This window comes from Rhea americana, unplaced genomic scaffold, assembly GCF_003343005.1.
Source record: "Rhea americana isolate MKP2758 unplaced genomic scaffold, rheAme1 scaffold_429, whole genome shotgun sequence".
NCBI lineage: Eukaryota > Metazoa > Chordata > Aves > Rheiformes > Rheidae > Rhea > Rhea americana.
This window is the reverse complement of record NW_028186567.1, coordinates 17,294-43,648: the sequence shown is the minus strand read 5'-3', so window position 1 is coordinate 43,648 and position 26,355 is coordinate 17,294. Positions and strand designations below refer to the sequence as shown.

Here is a 26,355-nt window from a genome sequence, read left to right as displayed (position 1 = left end):
TAACTAAACACTTCCATTTATTTGGGTCAAAACCATAATGACCTGTTGCACTTCACAGCCTCCCACTGTTCCAGTGTTTAGGTCTTCAGTTGTAAAAATTTATCTCTGTACACTCCAGAGCCATGACTGAGTCCTGTTTCTTCCATGTGAGGAACTTGCAGGAGAATAGGAGTATCCTGAAAAGAAGGAAATAAAGGGAAACTGGTTTGAATATCCACACATTCCTAATTCTTCACAAGGGAAAGTATGTTTTCTAACCCCCTCAGTGTCCCATGCTTTTTGAAGTTCACTGTAACTATATTGAACTTCATCTCCCCCATTGATAGAKTCAGAGGAGAGTCTGCACAACAGTAACAAAACCAGTAATTAAGTCACTGAGCTGTACTGCTCGATGCTGAACTGTTGCATGACAGCAGTGTTTTTCACTAGCTGGGAATACTAGTATTAGCATTACACAATGTGACAAAACTGGAAGCTGYCCAAACTGTCCCAAAACAGCCCCTGGCTTACCTGTTTGAGATGCAGCAGAGGTAGGAATGTACACAATAGGCACTGTTTGCACTCTGGTCAGGAAAGCATTGTATGCTGACAAAATAATAACCTAGTTAGATTACGGAGTCTGTTTACAATGTGTGCAAGAATCTGTAGTTTGAACTTCAGGTTTTAACCTCTGAATCTTTTTTTCTGAAATGGTCTCAAACTCTCATTCATTCTAGTTCTGGAATATCTTATGCTGTTCTGATGGTGGCATCCATCCCTCYACTGTGCTGGTACAGCTGTCCAGGGCTGCCTAGTAAAACTACTTTTGCAAGCGGCCCAGATTCTACCTGAGTCTCCTGTGCATTTAGCCACATGTGGTATTACAAGTAGCTTTAACAATGTAGGAGCAGCCATGGCCACCTGAAGATAATCAAGTTGCATTCTGTTTGTCAAACTCACCAGGAAAACAGACTGCCTACAGTTAGACAATGTTTCAGCTTCTTTTTTTCCAATTACAGTAGCTGATCTATAGAACATCTTCCTCCATCCTCTTCAATTCTTAAAATTTACAGCTACCCTCAGCTACAGTGGTACTGTTGCATCTGGAAGGTTTTCCTTTGTTGTCACCCTCTTTCCTCTGTCTGAGTTTCAGACCAACCAATACCTAAAGGGGTGACTGCTTAACGCTTAAGAAAAATCAAAACCATTGCTGTTAGAATAGATCTAACCCAGGAAGATTTGACCTAAGAATGACATCAAATTTTTAACACTCAAAAAGAATACAGCAGTGTGAAAAGCAGAGATGTATAATTGGCTTTAAAGATTACAGAAAAAAGAAATACATATTCTTGTCTTTAAGCTTTGGTTATTAAACTGTAAATCTTTTTCACTTACTGAGGAAGATAACAGATGTTGACGCTAAAACAGCAAATAAAGTGAAGAGAAGAATCTGGTAAGAGCTCATTAGCTGTTGAACAATTCCTATGTCACTGCATTGACCTAAGGTTTAAAGGACAAAGTATTACATACTAGTAGGTTCCACATGTTTGTGGCAACTTCACAGAAAAAAGTAGCATCACTTAATTGCCTGGTAAGGACAGTTGGTGCCAAGGGATGTTTGATGCCCTTTGGAGCTGGGGAATGGAAGATATGAATACTGTCTCAACTTATTTTGACAGCAGCGGTAACTCTTTTGGCAAATTTGAATCTTGTAGCTAGTGCTGGGCTTTGATACCTTTATTGCACCACATCAGGTATATGAAACCCACCCTGGCTACTTACCAAATGTAAGCTGCCCTGGGAGAACTCTCACTTCTACTGCTACTCTTTGGCCTGTGAGAGCACAAGAAATGTTGATGAAGGCTGGTGCTGGCATCTGCTGGAGGGAGGTGAAGTTGACCACAGTGATGGGGTAGGAGACAAGTCCAGGCATGCCAGGGGAATATTCAGGATACCTCACTATTATAGCAGGGGAACTGGGCTGAACCTTTCACAACAGACAAAAACCAATGTTTTAAAATGAAAGCAGTAATATCTCTAATTCAGTATTACCATGTACACTGATACTACATATAATCAGGAAATAGTGAGACAAGTTATTATAAAGGAAGATTTCTGAAAGGTAGCTTTATCTTTACTCATTTTTTTTTGTAATGATAGAATGACGGAAAAATGCAGAAGTACCCTCACAACCCACTGCTTTCAAACACGGAAACTATTAAACAGTCTGTTCCCCAGTACCAGTATTTTTTCTTCCAGCTATCAAAAAACTGACAGCTAAGACAGAGCTAAGTGCATACAAGACCAGATTCTCTCCACCAATGCCTTCTGACAAGTATGTATTTCCATTCCCAGGGATATAGACAGAAAGCTTTTCACATACCTCCAGCTTTTCTAATACTTTTTCAGCTCCCAGCACTCTTAGCATGCCATTTAGTTGTTTGATACTAAAAACTAATTCTGACTGGTTGACATAAAATGCAGGGAGGAAAGGAACTAGGATTCTTTGCGTTTCACCCGTGCTCTGTTCACTGGAGAAAGAGACCATCACAAACACAGAGGCATCAGCAAAACTCAGAGCCAGAAGGACTTCGTCAGGCTGGGGCTTGGCAGTGATTATACAGACATAAAGACCTAAATTCAAGACAGTGGAAAACCAGTGTAAACAGACAGCTTGTGTTTGAAAGGTTCTTATAAGAGTTATTTGGTGAGGAATGCAGGAAAGATACATGACTGAAAGAGATAACTCATACATCCTTAGCACCAGTAAATCAGCATGAAGTGAGAATTTGGCACTGTTACTTATAGTCTAGCAGTAAAATGAAGGAAAAAAAAACGGGGGGGGGGGCACACGAAAATTCTCTGTATTCCATTCAGATTTGAAAAGTCATACCTACCTTTTTGGATGCTAAATTCTGACCGCACAAGAAAGACTTCATTTGCTGATACATCCAACACTTTATTGCTGAATTCAACTTGACATATCAAGCAAGACTCTGGGAGAAGGAGATTTGTGATTGCACTGAACTGAATAGAGTTGCAAGGACCTAAAGGAGAAAAACAGAAACAAATGAATCGGCATCTTTCAGTGGATATCTTAAACAAAACAAGGTGAAACTTCCCTAACACACAAAGTGGTTCAGTTGTCACTCTGTAATTGTCACTCATTYTTCCTCATCAGAAGCTTTTATTTCCCAACAGTAGTCCATGGTTTTGTATTTACTGGGACTGGGTTGTAGCTCAGGTAATTTAGTGTTCAACAGGCTCAAATTACACTTTCTTAATAAACTAGTAGGTAACTGTAATATGAATTGCAATTCAGTTTCTCATTTATGCACTACTGCAGAATAAAAATATTTTTAAAATGCACAGTATAAACTTTACTGCAGAAAACTTCAGCATGAATCAATAAAGAAGAATTTACAAATAGAGGTCCTACCCTTGAGAGTTTCTCTTCCACTGCCTGTGGCAACAAGAACTTGGAATGCAGAAGAATCTGGAGCATTTGTTAAATAGTTTTTTTGACCAATCTGGAGATTTAATCTTGAAGAATCATTGACAATTATCTGAAATATTAGTAAGAATAGAATTCTGTGTCCAATACAGACAGTAGGGAATTTTGCTGCTTAGTTTTTCTTCTGCTATTCTACAAAACTTTCTTAACTGGATGTTTATCATTAAACATCAGCCTTACACTAGTGAGAGCACTGAAAAGCATCTTTAACAAAAATGAGAACCAAGCCCTTACTGCTTTATCTAGCCCTTTACTTGCATATGACTTTTTCATGTCTGGGAACAGAGCTGAGGCACATAATCTCTCATGCATCAAATTACAGTAAAGGCTCTGTAGTCTTTTGCAGTAACAATTTCAAATCACTACACTAACAATGTCTACCTAAATGTGCAACAGATGTTCCTATAAGCAAAGGAGTCAGAGAGAAAAGCTGACCAATTCTTTTGGTGTAAAACATAGCATAAATATATATAAAAACAGTTCTTGGTATACAGTAGCAAGCTGGTCKTCTCCCAAGTATTGTGACAAATACCTCTCTATATGTTTTCACTATCCCTGGGATATCATAGAAGACTGTAGCCGTTCCAGTATTCTTCACAAATGCTGCTCCACTCATAGTGTCTATTTCAAGCATATCACTGGGGGAAATATGCCACATCCCAGAATCACCTACAAATATCAAGTTACAAGCTAGATTTTGCCAAGTGGTCTCTACTGGAGAGGATTAGAGACCACAGAGGAATCTCTAAGGAAAAGGATTCATTTAATGTACAGGAAATAAACACCAACATATCCCTTTTCAGGCATGTGTAGGAGTTCATACGGTAAACTGAAATTCTCCTTTTAGACCTCTTAGAATGAATGATTTAATACTCACATTATATGAATGAAGCTCCCTACCCACATTTCTCAGTGAAATACACTGAACTGCTTATTCTTCAGGAYAGAGAGCTTGTAACTCATATTTACTTGAACAAATTAGGATCATAAACTCAAATGTTATTTGTGGGGTTCAGCGAGTAAAAAGAGTGCTCAAATGAGCTTTCATAGAATGGGAGAAAAATTTTTTACATTCTTTAGAAGACTCTCTGGTTAYCTTTTATTTTAAAAATGCTATCAAAGACTTAATTTAACGCATAGTTCTGATTAGATAGTAGTAAAACTGTAGCAGCAGGACTTGTATATAYGGAGTCTTTTAATACAGTTACAGAATGCTTTGTTAAGCACCAGTAAATTCCYTAAGCAACCTGTCCTCTTGAATGGCTATAAAATAGCCATTCTGAAGATAGGGACAAGGGCGGGGGGGGAACACTCTTTTTGTGTCAAGATAAAAGACAACAAAACTGAGCCTGCACTTGAACTCTGAAAAGATAACAAAACAAGTCTTCCCATAAATAGTAGGCCTAGAGCCTTTAAAAAAAAAAAGATTTTCTGTGCACACAGGAAGCACCTAATATCCTAATATGCTGGAACAGCAGGATGCTCCATGCTGAAGGGGTTTTGAGGTCTCAGTATTTGTAGAGGTCTCCCATTAAAATAGTGCCAATCTGATTTTGTTCCACTTCTGAAATCTAACCAGACAATATAACAAATCTCATTGCTTAACAAATCTCAGAGGCTATGGAAAGAGCATACAAACCATCTTGGTTTACAAGGAGTGAGCTGAAACAGATTACATCTCCTATGGCAATGGACTTCARGAGATCTGGCTTGATGGCATACTCCACAGGCAAAGGGATATAGTCAGCCACACCTTGACGCTTCTCATCCTGGATTGTCAACAGCGTCACTCCTCTGTTCACAGCCTGAGCAATGTATGTGTAATTCTTATTCCCAGGTCTAATGAGTAGCAAGTCATCTCTGGAAAACAAAGATGTCTAATCAAGAGAAAATTGCTAAATTTCACACATCCAAAGTTATGTATTTGACATACAAAAATCCATGGGCTGCTTTGGCACTGGCAATCAAGTTAAACAGCTCCCAATTCTGACAGCTGTTTTCAAATGGATTTCAGGTTTGAGGTGCAATTTTCCATCTGTATTGTGGAGTTGTGGTGTAAAAATCTCCATGTGAGTTCTGATCTCTCTACTRGCCACATGCCAATACTCTCAAGACTGTACCTGTTCACAGCTAGGTAAAGCTGGGTGTTCTGGGCATGGAATTTCTCCCCGATGTTGTTGTAGAACTGGACCGTAAGGGTTAATGACATTCCAAGGGGAAGTGCAATCAATGATATGCTGCTGGTCGTATACAGTTTAGGACTGACATTTATCCTTAAATAGGACACAGGTGCCACCTGTAAAAAATACATTTTCTTGTTTTTTTCTTTTTTTAAGTAAAAAAGACATTTGGTCTAAGTATTTGTCCTTATCTTATTTTTCTATAAATGACTGTTGATTTAGAACAATGATAGCTATCTCCTCAACCACAGTTTCATCTTCTGGAGCTCTTGGGTTTTTCTTGAAAATGCTCTATCAAAGGGTCTACAGGTGCTCTTATAAACTGATAAAGCATACAATATATTTATGACAAGCTGGTTGATACGGTTCCTTAAGTATTAAAAAGTTATAAATAAAATACTTAGTACTTCCACATGGATTTCCATACAATAAACATTTTATCAGTATGAAACCTCCTAACATCTTTTTACATTTTGTAGATTAACAAATTAAGGCTTGAACAAGTAATCTTACCCATATACAGGATCAAAAAATTAGTTAACAGCAAGATGAGAACAGAATCCAGAAACAACTTCTAGTACATGTCTATTACCAATCATACTCCCTTTCTTTCCCAGAACCAGCAACAGAACTGAATGATCCTTAGCATCAGCCCTTACTCCCACTCCTAAGAGACAATGACCCTGATAARAAGAATGATAAAATGCAGTCTCTTCACATCAGTATGTTTTCAGTGGGCTGAGAAATAAAAAACTGTTACAAGTTTTTGCTTGCAGAAACATTGGTATATGTCTGAAATCTCACCTGGACACCAGTTATGACTGTCTGATTGATTCCAAAGAGTTCTAAAGAAGTCACTTCCAACACTGCAGTGCCTGTGATGGCTCCAGCTCTCAGGAGTCCTTGATCATGCCCCTCAAGGACAGAAGAGTTGGGGTAACACTGCAAGATTTGAGTGCTCACAAATGCAGCCCCTTCCCTTAGCCAAGAACAAAGGTGAAGTTCATGAGACTTTGACAGGCTGGCAGTTTGTTTCACTTTAAATGATAGCCACTAAAGCAGTAAGAAACATCAGTAGCTAATGCTTCTTTCYGACAATGAACTACATGCCCAAGATGCTTTAAGTTCTTCTAGTTCAATATTACACTAAACTAATGACCAAAAAGGTTCAGTGGCAGCAGGAGATCAGAGTATGGACTTAAGGCTATGTTTCAGCATCATGCTAAAAATACGATGATATCATGAAGACATGTTATTCTTTAAATGATTTGTTAAACTGCACGTAATGCCCAGATGCAGCCCTACTCAGCAGTCACTCTAATATACATTTGCAGACAGTGGAGWACCCAAAGAGAATTCCCAGAAATGCACAATGTAAACCTACTAGAGAAAAAGAAGTCTATGAGCAGGCACCTTCTAAGACCTACATAAATACAAGACATCTGCTTTTGTAGGTATGTAGTTCATTCTCTCAGATTAATCATGTTGCTACATTTGCTAATGCTCACTGGTGAAAATTTCACCACTACAGAGCTATTGTTCTCTGCTTTGTGGTGAACTACATTTAATACAGACTTGTAGACAAGAATTTTAAATTGAGCATGCCTCAAGTTCTCTATAATGWAATAGGAAGTCCGTGTTGAGTATCTTGAGAGGGGAAAAATAAGAAGCTGACAGACAACTCCCTGCACTAACAGGAGAGAAACACATCGTAAACCGTCTTTATGTTCTGGATATTCCCTTCTTTGTTTAATACCTGTTTGTGTACAGCTTGAGTTGTGAATTTGTAGACATCAAAATCTGCTGAGTGGAAAAGGTCGGAGAGAATAGTAGCAGCTTATCAAATACCTACAGGCAGAAAAAATATTAAATGGAGWAACTAAAAAGAAAAAAAATAGATTAAATTAATGACAGCTATAAATCGGGATGACTAAAGAAAATCAGTTATTGATTAACAGAATATACAGACATGAACAAAAGAAGATGTAAACATCTTTAGGCAAGYATACCTGAAATGAAATTTGTTTGATGCATTTGTCCATGCACACTGCTCACATATTTGTATCCACTCAAAATATGCCTGCTTCTATGACGAGCATAACCAGTGGCACTTACCAGGATTTGCACTTCATCTGACAGTTCGGTAAGGTTTCCTTCAAACTGTCCAGCAGATGTGTTCAGACACTGCACTGTCACTTTAACAGTAGTTCTACCTGCTGCTTTTGTATATATGACCATAGCAAAATTATTCTCTGATGGAAGCTGAATGGAAACCTGGTAGAGATAAASCACAGTTTTCACAACAGATCATCCAGTCCTTGGGTTAAAGCTAGTTTTAGTACAGAGATTTAAAAAAATGCTATGTGTGGAAACAGAAAGATCTTTTTTTTTTCTTTTTTTTTTCCTTTGGATTCTGCTCCTAATGGCAAGAACTCCTGTCACAGATGTGATTCTGTCTGTTCCGACTTTGCTGCTCTTCATAAGGCATACAGAAATTTCTAATGGTACACARTCTAAATCTGGACCATATACAGTAGGTAAAAGAATTTACAACAATATCATTACAGTTTCAGAAGTTTTTGCAGAAGATTTTGCATAAGGCTTCCATGCTTTGAAAAAGATTCTGAGAGAGAAAAGATGATAAGCCATTAGATGCTCTAGCTTAGTATACTAACTGAATTAGATTGAGAAGATAGCACTTGAACCGCACAGCATTCAAGGCAGTGCTCATCTGTTAAGAATTTTAAATGTCACTTGCCCGATCTCCTGATGCTTTCAGGCACAGTACTAGCTCTTAAAAACATTCTTAGAGGTTTACTCTGTACCTCCATATGTCGAGGAAGAAGGTCCAGAACATCCCTTTTGCTCACTGACCACTGGAATATCAGTTCTGGGTTAGCATTACTAAAGGAAAATGGATTCAGCATGTTGGTCAACCCCATGACGTAGACTGGCATCTGCAAAGGAAGAATACTGTCACTACAGAAATTTGAAGTCCTCTTATGTTTTCTGTTATCTGTGCTTCTCATCTCAATCACATATGACCAGTAGACAAAGGATTAGGGGTCATTTTATACTGCTATAAATTAAAAGTGAATTCCTACAAATTGGCAGAAGGAAGGGAATTATATGTGTATCATGAACTTTAAACCTGCAGTCACTTAGATATCCCACAAGCCTATTAGAGTGAGAACACTATTCTTGACTTCTTGCCAACAGTAGTTTTTACTATCAACCAGACACCTACCTTGGTGGCTGTTATAAGTCTTGTGGCAGGAACATGAATTCTTACTGCTCTTAACTGAATTACTTCTAATTCCACTTGATCCTGCAAAATAAATCAGTGACTAAGCTTTGAGACATCTCACTAAACTGAAGAGTCACAAGTAGTCTATAACTCTATTTTTGAAATAAACAGTCTACATACCAGTCAAGGGCTAAGCTGACAGCTTTTTGCCAAGCACGGAAGGTTTAGCTAGTATATCTCCAGCAGCCTCCAAATAGGTGGTCACGTTGGCATGCTGGCCTAACATGTCTAGAAACTGTCACCTCTACAATGCTGGTAACTTCCAACAATCCTAATTCAGTTTGGTTTCTTTTAAAGCTTTTTGATTCCTAGCTACTTTCATGGATTAAATACTGTCTTCATATCCCACTAGGGGCGCCAGAAAGCAAGAGAAAAAAAAATCTACAGAGATACTAGCTTCCCATACAACTTGTGACAGCCTCCTCTCTTGTTTACTGTAAGAGCTAAGTTAAACTTAAACAGCAACTTTACAACCGCCTCTTCTTCTAGGTCATTACAGTACAAGATCAAATTATGCTGTTAATGGAAGTTTTCTCCAAGGCCAAGTTGATATTTTCAAGATCAAGGCTACCAATATGATTAAAAAGCCTGACGAACCATTAACTTACTTTCTGAGCAGAATGGAAATGATGAGATGATAAAAAATATAATGAAATGGTACCTGTGAAAAAACAGTAACTCTTCCTGTGTCTTCACTAACTGCCTGAAYGGCACCCTGTATCATGGCTGTTCCAACAGTCCTTGCTGTTACTTGTCCAAGCCGGTTAACCTCAGCCACAGAGTGGTTAGTGATAGAGAAGTGGATGATGGACTGTGGTTGGGGACCACCCTCAGACATCACCTGCAGTGTATTTAAACAAACAATACAATGTTCACTGAGGAAAAGACACATACATATATTAGTGAATCTGAACACTGTGTTTTAGGGAATTGATGCTCGTAGTTGTTTGCTCCTCAGCTCTCCTGAACATGCTTTAGCCACTTCAATTCAAAGTATAAACATTCAATTTAAATCCATCTTCACATGCATTTCAAGCTAAAAGAAGAAACCATATACTGAAATAGCTCAGCAAGCAGCTCCAGAACAGTGGAAACAGACCTRACTCTAAAAGGTAGGGCCATACCTTACATGTCTGCACCGTCCCAACTCCCCTGCTTTAGGACTCATATGCTAGCAAAGGCAATTGGCTCAATGTAGGTCAAGACAGAAGACGATACAGGAGGGCTGTGAAATCTATTGGTCACCCTGCTGCAGTTTACTGATGAGGTGAGATCTGGCCTCCACTGAATTWCCACAAGCCAGGATTTGGGAATCTGACTGATAATAAGATTCAGAGCCTTTATTTCTAGTTTAATCAAGCTCTCTTCAACAAGATTAAATATACCAATAATGAAGGTGGAAAAYGAAGACACAGGTAAAGGGCAAAGAAAAACATCCATTTGTTCAGAAGAAATAATGCTCACCTGCATCATATTGTGTGGGATAAGAGTAATTTTCTTTGGAATCAGTTTAAATGGAGCAAAGACCTAGAAAAAGAAAAGGAGAAAAAATAATTCTGCTGTAAAATGTTACACACATTTCTTTTTGTTTTACATCACTAGATAGAACACAAGGATGCTCTACACTGAATTATCATAAGAGCTTTGCTAAGTACATCTTGGCACATCTTTCTAGAAAACTTACTACAGAATACAGAGATTTCTAGTGAGCAACTTGATCCTGCCTACCAAACGAAAGTACTGAGAAGCCTTAATGGACAGATTGCTAAAATACAGAAATGTTATCAATGCTTACTGTCAATTATTGTTTATATGATCCTTTTTAGATCAATCTGAGTCATAAAACACCAGGCCTTTAGAGCAGCATCTTGTAAGTGGGCTTTTTTCTTCCCCCCGAAAGAACTTTGAACTTTGGGTCAAAAACATTCGAAGATGAGTAGCTTTAAAAGCTGTGGATTCTTACCTCTACTTTCCGAGGAGGAGAAGTAAATCTTCTTCCCATTTTGTCCCAGGCTGTAGCCACCACAGTTGTCTGGCCAACAGCAACAGCTTGCAGCATGTAAACTTCAAAATACTCTCCCTCTTGTTCCATTTGCCTGTGAAAACCCTTCACCATGATTTCACTTTTATTTCCCCTATTCTAACTATAAGATAACTCAGGTAGGGACTGTCTAATAGGTTAGTTTGTGACTATTATAATATTGAGGCTTGTACTCCAAGATAGCCGAAGTTCTAAATTTATGATGCACAGAGCTCTGAATGGCAAAATACCATGCAATCAGTATGATAAAAGTGAAGGATTCAAACATTTTTTTGTATCACATTAAAGTTCTGTTTTTTGCTTTCCCATGGAAATTAACATCTTTCTCCACCTGTATTTTCTTGCTAAAATACACACATCCTCATCTCCATAGCACTGTGCAAAGGTTTAAAATCTGTATTTAAGCATCCTTCATTTAATTTTCCATCATATGCAGTTGTATCAGTCAAAAATAAATTCATTTGTTTTCCACTACCTCCACAGCAAATAGCATAAAACCAATACAAAATAGTCCAGTGAAAATTACCGCCACCACAAGAGAAGTTTATGCACTGAGCTATCATGTCTGAAATAATGCAGAAATATTTAACAGCCTTTCAGATGCATTTAAGAGGCTCATGTAGTAATACAGAAGAACAGGCAGTAGGAAATGAAAAAACATTTTGACCTGCAACCAAGATTCTCAAAGAGCTTTACAAATACAAATTAGATTCCCCAGCCTGCCAAAAGAGATATTCTCCTGAGAYCCCTCTGATAAAGCTGATACCTGCTCATGCACTCTACCAACATTTATGCAATTAAACAGTGAATAGCTAGGAGACTGCAAATAGGTTTTGTTCTTTAATTGTCGGTTCTGTTTTTCAATACAGGATGAATATTATCATTCAKATCATTATCATATTATCTTAAAAAAAGAGTGGTCCAGCCTGCCAGCTGTATGTAATACTCACACAAGTGTAACAATAGGAGATGCTGCTTGCACGTTCAGCTTCATGTACTTGAAGTATTTACTCCGGAATGGAAGATGCTGAAAACCCAGGACTCTAACAGTAACAAGAAGAGACTTGCCAATCTCGAGCTAGATTAAAAAGAGAAGTGGGATGGAGGTGAAAGAGTACTTCATATATTCTTTCTTGAGGGCTATCCTGCTCCGGAAGCTTGATCCTAAGATTTATCTTTCAGTGCTTCCTCCTCTCTGTGGGCAAGGAAGTATTTCATAACACATGAAGCTTTAGAAACATTTGAGTTTCCCTAAAACTGCATCACCTTGTCAGTGAGATCCACCTCCAACTCATACATGTCAGACACACGCAGATAGGCTGTAACTGGTCCCAAAAATTCCAAACAGAGATCATAAATTTCCAGGCTTAAAAATCCAGGCATCAAAGGCATGACCTAAAAAGAAAGTAAAGAGGCACAGTCGTAACAGCTGAAGAGCACACACGTGTAATAAGCATATCTGTTACAGAGAAGTTAGATATATCTAAGTGAGGTATTAGTTCTGCTCAAAAGCCATTGCTCAGAGCAACTGTTGACAGTCAGCAGGCAACTATGTTCATCTGACATAAGAAAAGCTTCCCTGGGTTCAGCCCACACAGTTCATCACAAGATTCTTTCCTGTAACGAACTGAGTAGTGCATTGTCYGGCATAATTTTAAATGTCCCAACAAATCAGGCTTCAAAACTATGCAGCAGTCAAAAGTTCAAAGTGTTTCCTCTCTGAYAGCGAGATTAAATTTCTCTCTGAAACAAAACTTGACAAAGGTTTGATTTCTTACAAGTTAGTCTTACTAACTTGTGCCCTGGGACATGAATGACAATCGAATTACATTTATTGCTAGAGGATATAGCAGCATAGAAGGAATTTTGTATGTAGGAATTTTGATATGAATGTAGGAATTTTGTATGAAGGAATTTTGATAAGGAAACTATATTAACTGAAAATTTCAGTCCATCCAGAATGTGGAAATCAGCTATGTTCCAACTAAGGAAAAAAGAGTACATACATATAATTAGCATGGAATATTTGCAGCAAGTATCAAAAGCTACCTTAATTTAATGCTCACTGAAGCAAACATCTGGCCTACATTACATAATTGCTTATGATGAAGTGTTCTGGGACACTAAAATGAAATATATATAACCAGCTGTAAGGACAAAAGTGACTGAGACAAGTAAAAGAAGAAAATCATTTATTTCTTCCTTTTTCCAGAGGCTGAACCTCTCTTCAAAATTCTGAAGCCAGATTTCTCCAGGGCAAACCATCTTGAATGCGATCACCTCAACGGCACTTTCCACCTCCAGATACGTCATGTTTACTATTCCATCCTGACTGCTGTTGACCAGAAAATATCCAGATCCTTCTACTAAATCAAATAGCTCCTGTCAATGAAAATAAAATGAAATGAAACATGAAAGCCTTCGGTTCTACACTATTTTGAAGTTTTGCTAAGGAAAGAGGAGATCACCACTGGCTTTGGACTACTGAAAATCTGAAGTCATCACCATCTTTTATTAGGCATCAGCAGGAGTCCTGCTCAACTGAAAACTGAGTAAAAACTAGAATAAAAAACTCAGCAACTGGCTCCTAAATGATGACATCACCAAAAAATCCAGTCCCAGTCCAGGAGGTCGTGACTCCTTCCTTCTCAGGTTAAAATGACAACCTAGTAAAGGCACGCATCTGAAAAATGATGAAAAAATATCATTCCTCTCAAACAATAAATATCACTTGCCTTATTAAATTAGCTTGGACTGGTGGTCAGTATTTTACATGCAGTRAGAAAACTGCATTTCGTTTTCATTGACTAAGCATTATTCATTGACTAAGCAGGACAGTATTAGGAATGCCTTGAAAATACTCAATAGAAACATTTTCTAGTGCAATAAACTGTGATTCCTCGTTACTATTGTACTGTTTCTTCACTGAGATAGCTAACTTCATGTGGCGTACTATGAAGTAAAAATGTAGATTGGCTTTCTCAACAGTCTTCTGGAACAGCCACCTGMTTTCCAGAAGCCCTGTTGTCACAGCATACAAGCTGCATTTATTATCCAACAATACTCTGGATAATAAAAGAAAATAAAGAAGCTTACTGTTTGAGGAAACAAAGTGGAATGAGTTCATGAGTTTTATGAAAGAGCTGTTTGTTGCTTTCCAGAAATAGTAAGAAACATCTCTTGATCGTACAAGGCCACACAATTTATCAAAGAACGATAAGGTACAAAACAGCTTTGCTACTAGTGTTCTTACCTTTACAGCAGGATGATCATATATAGTGACATTATCTGGCACAACTGTCACATCTTCCACCAGTAAGAACTCCACAGAAGCAGAGATAAGTAAGTTAGACACTTCCTAAATATGCAAACAAAATCAGAAAGAACTTACATTACTATTCCTTCAGGTCACAAAAGCACCACGTTCTTCTCTCTCTTATACAGAAAAAAATGATGACTGCAGAGATAGCAAATGAGCGTTCCTCCTAAATAGCTGCACGTTCCTCCCAAATAGCTGCATGCTCTAAAGTAGAAGTCTCCTTGTGAAACTGCAAAGATTGGTATTTAGAACCAAAAATAACAAACTGCAATACTGCACTAGAAATATTGGTCTAAAAGTAAGCAGTACCTATTCTGCCAATAGAAGGGGTTTTCATTACTCACTTTTGGGCTACCTCTTGCTGCATACTTCGCAAAGCTGACTCCAATCTGAACAGTTCCTTTAATTTGGTGTACTTCAAGAAGCTGATGCCCTACAAGCAACAGATTACAAAAAAAAGGGGGGGGAGGGGAAAGCCCTGATGTAAACAGGAATAACTCCTATTGATTCCACAGGAATCCAGCATACAAAACTGAGCAGTACCATGCAGCCTGGTCTGTCCAGTCCCACCATCTTTTGCCACCATCTTCATGGTTGTAGGATCAGGAATGTGCGCAAGGGTTTCATTGGATGATTTCCACTCCAACACCAGAGAACTGAAGTTGTCAAACTTTCGCTGCTGTTGATCAAACACAGCCAACTCCAAAACTGTATTCCTCAAACTGGATATGGGGATCTACATCCAAAGTAACAGAACTTCTGTTAATAACTTAGTGCCCAACTTAAGAAGAAACACTTCCTCTTCCTAAAGAGGAACCAATCAAACTGTGATGGATAGGTCTCTATTTAACAGTGCATCATTTCTTTCATCTCAAAYACAGCTTTATCACCCCAAAATATTACAGGGCTCAGTCTGCTAGGATTCCCTTTTGGTGTTTTCCTATTCAGAAAGTCAATTACTACCAAACTGYGCAGAACAGAGAAAACTGTCAGCAAAAGGACTAGGCTGACTAGGCTGACTTCAAGTAATTTGTTGTGACAAAGATTATTTCACTATCAGGTAATAACTTTTCCAGTAAAGAGCTCTATACTACTAATTAATAATGCACAGTATTTTTGCATAAGCACAAGAAGTACCCTATACATACTGGGTTCCCACGCACCCCCGAAATTAATGTAGGATTATTAGCTCATTTAAAGTCTTACCAGTTGTTTGCTGTGCGGTGGCAAGGGACAAGGTCGAATACCTGTAGCTACTTCATACACTGGAGTTACAGACATACTTGCAGGATGAGCACAAACGAATGTCACCTGGATCATGTCTACAGCAGGACTAGGGTTCAGGACTCCTGGGTGGTTACCTACTCGGAACGTGAGTACCTACAAGGATACACAAGATGGTTACCCAGAAAATTCTTCCACTCTGGCTCTGCATAAAATCRGTATGTTGAACAGTGTCTCAAAATGAGATTAAAGTAAAGAACTGAAATAAGCACAGGCCARTATCAAATTGTGGAAAAGATCTAGTCTGTATTCTTAAAAAACAGACTCAAAAACAGATGATCTGTCAGAAGTTTCTGCAGCCACAGAGTGTATGCGAAAAGGTTCCATCACATCTCTCTATGCATATGAGACAATCACCAGATGAAATAGGATCCATGCTTCTTTTCTAAATACAAGTCTGRTCAGAGTAGACAGAGTGAAATTATGAATCAACATGGATAAAAAGAGTGAAACACATCTTTGCTTAGTTAAGGCTAACACAAGTTATGTGCTCTCTAGTCAAGGGAAATGACATCTGTGAGACTAAACATGCAACTTTATCCATATCGTTTGCAGCTGCTTATTAAATTGCCAGATAGATTAGATGCTTCCTTTACCTGTTCCCCCAACTCCAGGCATACAACTCGATAAACATACTGGTTCAGTTTCCTTTTTGCTGGAAGCCGGACTTGTATAACCTCAATTTTTTCCTCATGCTCCACAGTTAGTTCCAAAAAGAAACGAGATGGTTCCAAAATCCACGGTCCTGGCCCACCTTCAAATATCATTTCCTTTGCTGACTGCCAGGTCACAAGTGCCACCTCTACYGGGTTTACTGCCTGATCACATAACAGAAAACAGTTGAAATTGTTATTTTCAATACAATTTTCCAGTGAGACACAGAAGTGAAAATAGACATTAAAAAGAACTACTGAAACTGACTATCATTTAGAGTAAGACCTYGTCTTACTCTATAACATAAAGCATGTTTAAGGTAGAATCAGCTGACATGCATCTTAATTTACAACACTTTTTCATGCTGGAGCAGTATATGGGGCCATTCTCACATAAGAGAAGYAAGCAAGAAACTACACATCATTATAAAATGCGATCATTTGTTCTTTTACATGCATTCTACATTCACTCATTCTAAGCTACCAGAGAAGTYTAATTTTATCGACACCTAGTGAAATGTTGATACAACAGCACAATTCAGATAGAAGAAATGAAGATCACCCCAAACACATCGCTGTTTTTTCCACAACAATTAAATCAATAGTCAAGTTGACTGTTAAACTGATTTACTTCTGTTGGTAGTCTGACAAAATGAGATATTCATGTTTTTGCAGTGTCAGTTAATTCCCAGTTGCAAATTTGTTTCTCAGGAAAATGATTCAGGATTTAGCACTGTGCAATACAGTCACTTGCAAGCAACTTAATAATTCAAAGGGGAGGGGATGAGTTAGTGAATAAGCACTTTCTCACCTTTAGAGGTTCATAAGCAGCAAACACAGCACTTGTTTCAAAATACTGCTTGTATACTGTAATACTTGCTGTCACTAATGTATGTCCCAAAGATTTTGCTTCTAACAGGAAGCTGGAGCAGAATGTCTGGCCAGGCTTCTGATTACCTACAAATTAAGAGCATCTTTGCAGCCGATCTTTGATCAGTGATAAGCTGAATTGTAATGGAATCTTTAACCTCACCCAGTTTTCTGAAAGGTTTCCCAGAATGTCCCATCTTCACAACAGCTGTGATCCCTTTAGTTGTTGGAAGAGTCAATTAAAAAGTGCCACAACAGACATTTCAACACAATGACTTTCACAGATTTTGTTAACGACTCACAAAATCTCTGCAAATTGTAACTGGGGGTGACTTCATGGAAATCATTTAAAACATTACTATGCAAACAAATGYTCTGGAGCTAATCTATCATACCTTCTTCAGCAAGGACAAAGACTCCTTGCTTGTCCATGTTTATGTCCAAAAGTAAGAGGGAACAGTCTGTAAAAGCAACGTTCTCCCTTGTTTCCCTGTCTGTGAAATACATCTTGAGAGGAGCTTCCAAAACTTGGCCAATCTCAACGTCTGCATGAAACGGCAGAAGTTCCATCTTCGTCAGCTGCTCCACAAACACCTAGATTAGCAAAGTCCAGTGAAACAGTCTGTGAGAGCAGAAAGAGCTAGCACAATGCTGTCAGAATTATGCCATGACCCTAATATTAAAAGTTGGAGAAGCAAATACCACCCCCCCCAAAAAAAAGGAAAAGAAAATGGCCTGACAGTTTGTTTACAGATGCTTTTGTAGTTGTTGTACGATACTAATAAAATACTAATTGTGCTGTATTCAATAGCTAAATATTACTACCTTAAGAAATAGCTGGTACTCAACAAATAAAAAATACTAAAGATGCGAGACTACTCACTAACAGCAAGATAAATGGAAATAATTCCACCTATACAGAAAACTGCAATAAAAGTCACAGTAGAATCAAGTCCAATACTTCTAAGCAGGAGCCTAACAAACTTTGATATTCAAACAGAAACTTTCAATTTATAAGCCTGGACAACACAGCATTCCTAACAATAATTTGYTCAGAAAAATACTTCCCTGTATTTCACCATAATGAAAGGGGTTCTGTACATCTCTGGCCTGAACAGTGCAATGCCCCTGGATCAAACCTCCAGTCACTACTCCTTTTATGGTGACTGTGACCACAGTCTGATTAGAAGAAATCCATGAGAAATTGCCACTACCTCCTCCAACCTATTTAAAAAGATAGAAAAGGTAAATATTGTAAATTAAAAATAAACAGTGTCCTGGAAGCAGAAGGAGGATCACATGCTGGTATCAAACGAGCATTACTGATATGGCAAAAATGTAAGTTTGCACTAYTTAGCTAGGGAATAACAGGAAAAAAAAACTCAACCCCCAAAAYCTGACAGCAGCACTACTGTAATTTTTTCAGCCAAGGATCTCAAAATACTTTTCCAATTTTTAGTAAGTCTCCCAATGTACTGCTAAAGTTCAAAAAACAAAACAAAACAAAACAAAAGCCCACCTATTTAACAACTCAAGTAAAATCGAAAATACTCAATTTTCCCAATCAAGACACAAGGGTGCCATTTACCCCAGATAAATATCCCAAGACACCCTAACTACCAAAGCTAGCAAAAGAGTACGGGAAAAAATGTGTACCTATTGCCTCTTACAACACAYTTTCAACCCAGTTCAAAAATCTAATTAAGTCAATGCTGTATAGCCACGTGAACAGCAAGAGACCTGGGAAAAATCTCTATTTACTGCAAGTTGTTAACTAACTTTTCTTCTGAAAAAGACTTATACCAAGGAGGTCTTCATGGTTTTCCGAGTTGTAGTCTACCTTACCTGAACCTTATATCGATATGAGACTTCTGTGGGATGATGAGGAAATGCGAGAAAAGAAGGTGTCAGCTTGATGGGAAGGTAAATCTTCACCTCCTGTTCGTGTCGGACTGGTACAGGAAAGTAAGCCTCAGACCCATCCTATAAACAAGGGAAAGAAAGCAAATAATCTTTCAAGCRAAGTGGCTTACCATGAAAAGGAAAGACTCTCACTTTTGGCTGTCAGTAAAAGAAAGGCAATAGAATTTTATGGTTTATGCAAGCCTGGACAGGCCATTCTGTGAAGATCTGAATTGATTACATGCCTCTTGGACTGTTCACAGTTGCAGAAACTACGGTGGGTATTGTTTACAAAGACTTAATACAGGATAACCTGCTATGGCAGGATAAACACAGTATAACTTGAATCACAGAATAGTTGATTTCACATGGCTATGAAGAGTATTATCCTATGACCCGTGGTATAGAACAAAAATTTTGGACAAAAAAAATTACTATCACCTTTGCATCCTACCTGTAGAAGTACCGAAACCAGTTCAGCTTTTATTTCTGTGATGCCATCTTTTAGGACCTGAACTATATGGTAAGAACCATTATCAGAAGACATGAACTCTTCAAAATATTCCTTAGGGAACTGGTGAGTTATTCTCAAGTTCTGTAAATTGACAAAGATCAGTGAAAAGTACATCCCCTTCCTAGAAAAGCCTTATCCACTTTCYACAAATACCCACAGAATTGTGTACTTCCTTAGAGATCTGTAGCACATTTAAGAAGATTAGTACGAACAAAGCATGTGTGTGCGTGCYTGTACATACATGTGTGCATGCACATGTGTGAAAACACTAGAGGAAACAATACTGCATGGGTTAAAGGAAGGGCATATACTAATAACCAAGAGCAGGACTGACAGCAGTCAAACTGGTCAATACTGAGATATGTATTACTTATACCAAGACCAGAAGACCTGTGCAGATGATCTGTCAGCATAAGACATATTCTCAATAGAAATACATTCTGGACATCTATCTTATTACAGTTTCTGCACTCAGKTCAATTTTCTAAATACAATTATCTATGACGTAAATACTGCTATATTCACCCTGATTTTAAGATATACTCTCATCCCCRTCTGAATGAAAGAGAAACTAAGGTGAAGGGAGCAACTTTCCTGGGGTCACACTGCGAGCTGATGGCACAGATTCTAGCTTCCAGTCTTGTACCGTCATCAATGCATCACGCTACCTTTCCACTTGTAAATACTACCCTGAATTTGAAGCTGATTTAAATACAAAGTTATAAAGGAAATTTGATGTATTAAAAACTGCAATTTCTTAACAATGGTTATAGTCTATATTTTAAAACTTACTCAGTTCTACTACTGTCACATTAAGCTGTCCAAAGATTATATTATGTATTAGGGCTAAATATTTGTATTAGAACTTAGAAAGGACATGACTGTTGTATTCATTCCACACTCTGACAGGAAAACAGTATGTGGCATTCCCTTTGGCAACTGTGCTTGTTTTTAAACAAACATACTCACATCAGATAAATAAACTTTAGTGCTGTCTTTATCATAAACTTCTACAGTGACCACATACTCTCGCTTCACTTCTAGAATCCACCGGTCTCCTGGATAGACAGTAAAACCTGAAATAAAATAATCTGGTTTGCTTTCAAGAATTTTAAAACAYTATCAGCAACAACCAGTGGTGGTAAAATGTGTTTCATTAATAGCTTTTAATAATGAAGTTCTTTCTTTAATCCAGTGTAAGTGAATTCGCATGTAACTGTACTGCAGATTTATCTGCAAAGCCGCTGACTCCTATTCTAAATTGTTTTTAGAAAGCCAAACTTTGTTTTACATTTTGTTCCAGAACAGTAAGACTGCAACTGATTATAATTTTTGTAATGGAGACATCTTTCTGCTGCCAACAAATGGAGTATATTTTAGTGTAGAACAGAGAATGTCAGTCGTGAGGTAGGGATCCCTTATGATCACCCTGAAAGTTCTCTGGATAAGAATCAGTGATTGAAGCACAGAAGCTCTCATTATCCATCCTCAAAAATAACCAATATCATTTATAAAAAAATCTTTGAATTCAAAACACTCACTCKTCAGCAAAAATAGTTCAGGAAACAGCACAAAGAGGTGGTTTGTAAGGCAACCATGACACACTTTTTGCCATAGCTCTGAGGCCYATTCTTTCTTGGTAATCTTTAATTTAGTTAATTATTCAGAGCAGCCCATCAAACAGAGTTAAGCCAATTTCAATTTTCAAATCAATGCACTTGAAAAGACACAAAGTCTGCTTCTGCCATAAGATTAAGATGCCTGCTGTCAACATAATGAATGCAGTTTTTTAAAAATAAGCAATATTTTCCTGATCAAAAAATGAAATGTGAGGGTTTTACAATCAAACTTTCATTTTCTCATTACCTAAAAATCCAGCTTCTACAACATAGATAGTGCAATTTGGAAGCCCAGATGCAGCTCGCATGTGAATATCTTTGTTCTTGTATAGGAAGTCTTTAAGGATTTCTTTTTATTAAAATAAAATATAGACATCCTTAGYAAGCTATAAACCTCCAAGCTGTTTAAATATAAAATAAGTATGGGAATYTGGGTCTTGATCCAATTTCCACTGACATCAAAGGGTGTCCTTCTGTTACAGTCAATGGGAACTACATCGTATAATTGGCTAGAGGGGTCCTTGTCAATGCAGAAGAACAAGAGATAAAGAAATCACAAAGAAATTGCAGTTGCACAGATTACAAAGTGATCTCTTGCTTAAYGACAACACAGAAACAGTAAGGAAGTTCTTAAAGAGAAATACTGAGCATATTGATATGCTTATGTGGCAGAACAGTGCAGAATGAAAAAGGAAAAAGAATTAACCCAAGCAAAGTAAATACCCGATGAAGTTAAAGAATTCAGAGAAACTGAAGATAGGACCTCACAAAAATCCTCTTCTGCCTTTACAATCTGTCCAATGTGCATCTTTTACTATAACTTGGCTTGGTCATGCTTGGGAATAAAAATGGCCACATATTACCACAAAAGCTGCAGTTCACATTCTAGTCAGAAGGATACTTTTATGAACAAAGACAAGATTACTCTGTCCTAATTGCACTGCTGTCACGGTGGCTGTCTTCACCTCCAGGCTGGCCACTGGAAGAAGGTCAGATCCACCAGGTGCAACAACTTGATCACGAAGTTCAAGCTCATAATGTTCAAGAGGCAATTCTACTTCTGCAAAAAGGTTACCTTACAAATTACAGTAATTTTATAATCACCTACACTTCCCTATAAAACATTCTCCTCACAAAGGCACAAATTCAAGGATCTGACAACAATRATAGCAGACTAACAGTTTAGTAATGTAGTAAGTTGACAGATCTTCTCCATGCTGGCAAGCCCGTATGTTAACTCAGCTCTCTGGTATATGCATACAAGTTCTGGAAGCGTTAAGAGTACAACTTTAATTCATGACCAATCTGCCACCATAAGAAAGTCCTGCCATTTCCTCTATTTCCAATCATGCATCCTCAATTACCCTCTTTAATCAGCACTAGTAAGACCTACATAGTCAGGTATTTACCGTTTAATGGCACATTTTCACCATCTCTTCGGTAAACTTCTCTGCCAACTAAAACTGCAAACTGTTCATATAATTTAGGAAAGACTGCTGAACATATGGTGAAATACAGCGGAACTAAGACAAGAATTTACCTGTAATCTTTCCCTGTATGATTTTAGCTACTTGGTATTTAATATAAGCACCAACCAAGAGGCAAATGTCATGAGAGGGTATCAAGAATACATTCTCTAGAACCAGCAGACGTACCAATGCCGCAGATACTTTCTAATAGAAAAGGAATAAAAAAGTTTAGTACTMGTATTCCAGCTCTGCACATAAATATATCTAATGACACTTTCCCTACACCTTTACCTGCTAAATATTCTGCATTTACCCCATGTTCCCTTGACAATTTGGAATTTCTTCAGTTACATGCTTACTTTTATTYTTTCTATTGCTGTGTGCAAGATAACCATGGAAGATAATCAGTAAGGAGAAAAAAAAATGCTCATCATATGCTCAATATTTAGGGAGAAAAAAAACAGCAAAATTGAGAATCCAAATACTTCTGCTAAATGTGGTAATAAAAATATTTTTCCTCTATCCTGTTATTTATGGTAGTCTTAGCTGTGCCTATAATGCAACAGGAAGAAAACTGATTAGATAAGCGACTTAAGTACCCTTTTAAACTTCACTTACTAAAAAGTGGATATTAGCACTACAGGAATTGATGCGTATTCTTTTGAACTGAAAAGAATCAGAATGGTGTTGTTAGCTACAGCTATGAAAGGTAAAACCAGAAAACATCAAATGCCATAAAAAGTGCATTTCATGGGAATGGGGCTAAAACTGCATTTTATCTAAAACAGTAGTTTTGAAAGTCTTTTTATAAAGATGGAACTTCACAGTAATTATTCACCTTGTAAGTTGATTCCCGTATTCGGACTTTTATGACTGCTGCACCAGTTTTGATTCCTGACACCAGAATCCTGTCTCCCTGTTTTTCTGCTCTTTCCAGCTGAACAATGTAGTCTGGTGGAGAATACTCAGCTTCTGAGTACTTTAAAATCCTGACAAGATCAAAGTAACCTTTGCTAGGTAGACAAAGATCTCCACAGTTATTTCAGAATCATTTATATAGATAATGCAGGTGGAAAAGCATCCTATGGTACACTGATCAAGAAATAATAATCATAGAATTACGGAAAAACAGGTGGAAAAGATCTCTGGAGATCTCTATTTCAATCCTTGGTTCAAAGCAGGTTTAACTTCAAAGGCAGATCGGGTTCTTCAGGACCTTGACCAGCTGAGTTTTGAAGACCTCCAAGAATGGAGTTCCAGTGCTTAATCAACCTCACTGTGGTATTTTTTGCCCTTCTAGTTGAAATTTTCATTGCTGCAACTTGTCAACACTGCCTCCTGTCCTTTCATTGTGTTATTCCAAGAAGAGGTTAACTTCATCTCCTCTACCATACAACGAAATCAAAACCCTCTTCCCCTTTTTCCAGGTTAAACCAATCCAGTTCCCATGTCACAGCTTCTCCTAATAGGTCTTGTGCTCCGGATTTTTAACCATCTTTACGGACCTCTGCTGGACACTCTTCAGTTTGTCAAGCTCTTTCTTGCACTTTAGGGCCCCAAAAATGTAGCTTCTGTATTGCTCTACCCACCTCAGCTGATCATTGTCTCAGAACTACTGTGCTCCCTTATGACAAATATGTTAGTCTATCACAAACTATTTTAAACTCTACAATGCTTGTAATTATATTCACATTCAAACAGAAAGCCTTCTTTCAGCAAACTGTCCCTAGTACTAATTTTACTCACAGACTAACCATAGAAGGCTGAAACATAAATTAATATATAGTATTCCTACTCCCACTGGTGGTACAGTGACACATCCCATCTCTGTCCCAATTCACTCATGCAATTCCTACTCATTCTAGAACTATCCAACGATGAAGGTCAGTGCTGATTATTCATTAATCATTTTGAGGTTACCTTATTTTGTTTGAAAGCTCTAAACTTTCCATATTATCATCCTTTGCAATACTCCACTCAAAAGTCATTCCTGATAAGCTACTGAATGTGTTTCCTACAGACAAAAAGGAAAATTAATGCAGAGAGTGAAAATCACTATACATTTTTTGTAATGGATTTTTTCTAGCTGACACAGTAAAATTGACCCTTGAGTAGGGGAAATGATAAAGCATCTCAACAGTGCCTGGATTCCTAATATTCTGACCAGTAATATCAACAATAAATACATAAACAGTATCACTATGTATGAAAAAAGTCAGTAAGAAGCATTTCTTTCTCAGGAATAAGAGTTAAACTTGGAGTTTTATCAGGAGAATTTGTCTCACAAGCAATACCTTCAACATCCAGAGCTCTCACAGCTAACTCCAAAGGAGAATCTTCCACATAGATCTCTCGAGTTCGGGAAATAATTTCAATACTATCTATCACATCAACAATGACATCACAACGAAGTAAGTGGCCTGTCACTACAACAATAGAATGAAAAATCTTTAATTCAGTATCTGCAAGTTTATATTGGCTTTGAATATTGTGAAAAGCTACTATTGGGGGAGGAGGGGAAAGAGAACAGAAAAGAAGCCCCCTGTTCCACAGCACCAAAATAAGATGTTACCAGAAACTGTAGGTTCTTCAATAGGATAAGCTTAATCTGGAACTCTGAGATATAGCTGCTGCAACCTCACATATTTTTGCAATATTTAGGACAATTCAATAATGTCTTCCTAAAAATGTATAATGATTGAGTTCCCTAAACAGTCTCACCTCCTGAATTACTTCCCGCTTTATTAACGTTTCCCTTTTCCACCTACCACGTTCTTCAGCTATCACAACGCTGCTTAGCTTTGTGGCTTGTGAAGACTGAGCAGACAGCAATGCTTTTTGTGAACAAGTGGTACTGTTTTCATAAATGGGCTCAACGGTGACTATATCATAATGCGTGGAGTACCTGAAAGAAAGGAAGATTTTTTTCCCCCTCCTCCACTCAGGGTATCTACAAATGTGTGTTAAAAAAAAAAGTGGCAGATGAAGAAATGCAGATTGGTATTACTCTCAAAGTACTCCTTTTCATACTTACTCCTATAGTAACCTCTTTAAATACACTACTCTTGTCCCTTTCTGTTCTTTCTGTCTCAGGACAGACCCTTGTACTCCCCTTTTATTTCCCTAGCCCAGGAGAACATACCACTGTCCCCTTCTTTTTAAACCCTCCCTTAGTCCCTTCCACCTCCAATCCTGTAATCCCCAGAAGACTCCCACTTGCTCAGCGTTCCCTAGCTCCCATCCTGCTCCCTCAACACAGCAACCCTCTTACTAGGAGTAATAAACTCCTTAGCATCTCCCTTTCCTCACCAGGAGTAACAGCCACCCTCAGCCTCTAGTACAAAAGGAATACGGAGCTCTCGACTGAAGGGCAACAACACTTTGGGCACATTTAGCTTAAAGGCGTGGGTGGCCGCCAGGAGGAGCAGGAGAAAGAAGAGGATCAGAGACAACCGACCCGCCCTCATGCTGACAGAGCTAAGTCAAAATGGCGGCGGCGGCAGAATTGCGTTCCCGCCTTCCAGCACGCAGCAGCAATGCGCATGCGCAAAGGACCGCCACGCAGGCGCACTGCAGCAGGCCGCCCCCCCCTCCCCGCGCCGCGCCGGTCAGCGGTAGGCGGTGGCGGGAGCGGAGGGAAAGCCCCGTCCCGGCGCCGCGGGGCTGGGGCCGCGGCCGCTGCCGCGCCCCCCTCTTGGCTCCCT

The 26,355-nt window shown here is 38.4% G+C and overlaps 1 protein-coding gene across 1 annotated transcript; it reads right to left on the bottom strand.

Annotated features, from left to right (window-relative positions):
* NUP210L (nucleoporin 210 like) lies at nucleotides 1–26,118 on the bottom strand. The gene is made up of 40 exons (XM_085315359.1): nucleotides 25,961–26,118; nucleotides 25,420–25,556; nucleotides 24,946–25,077; nucleotides 24,572–24,665; nucleotides 23,490–23,640; nucleotides 22,723–22,855; nucleotides 22,084–22,242; nucleotides 21,430–21,498; nucleotides 20,533–20,639; nucleotides 19,504–19,644; nucleotides 18,993–19,130; nucleotides 18,218–18,371; nucleotides 17,543–17,743; nucleotides 17,089–17,234; nucleotides 16,221–16,442; nucleotides 15,547–15,720; nucleotides 14,884–15,076; nucleotides 14,685–14,773; nucleotides 14,275–14,379; nucleotides 13,302–13,403; nucleotides 12,288–12,416; nucleotides 11,972–12,099; nucleotides 10,944–11,076; nucleotides 10,445–10,507; nucleotides 9,642–9,821; nucleotides 8,921–9,001; nucleotides 8,499–8,630; nucleotides 7,789–7,947; nucleotides 7,430–7,521; nucleotides 6,478–6,652; nucleotides 5,614–5,789; nucleotides 5,133–5,353; nucleotides 4,026–4,162; nucleotides 3,419–3,545; nucleotides 2,877–3,026; nucleotides 2,363–2,613; nucleotides 1,762–1,966; nucleotides 1,375–1,479; nucleotides 511–585; nucleotides 1–176 (listed from the first exon to the last, which is right to left on the bottom strand). The coding sequence occupies exons 1-40, from the start codon at nucleotides 26,116–26,118 to the stop codon at nucleotides 100–102; spliced, it is 5,601 nt and encodes a 1,866-aa protein (XP_085171485.1). The 3' UTR covers nucleotides 1–99.
* Nucleotides 26,119–26,355: the final 237 nt, after the last annotated feature.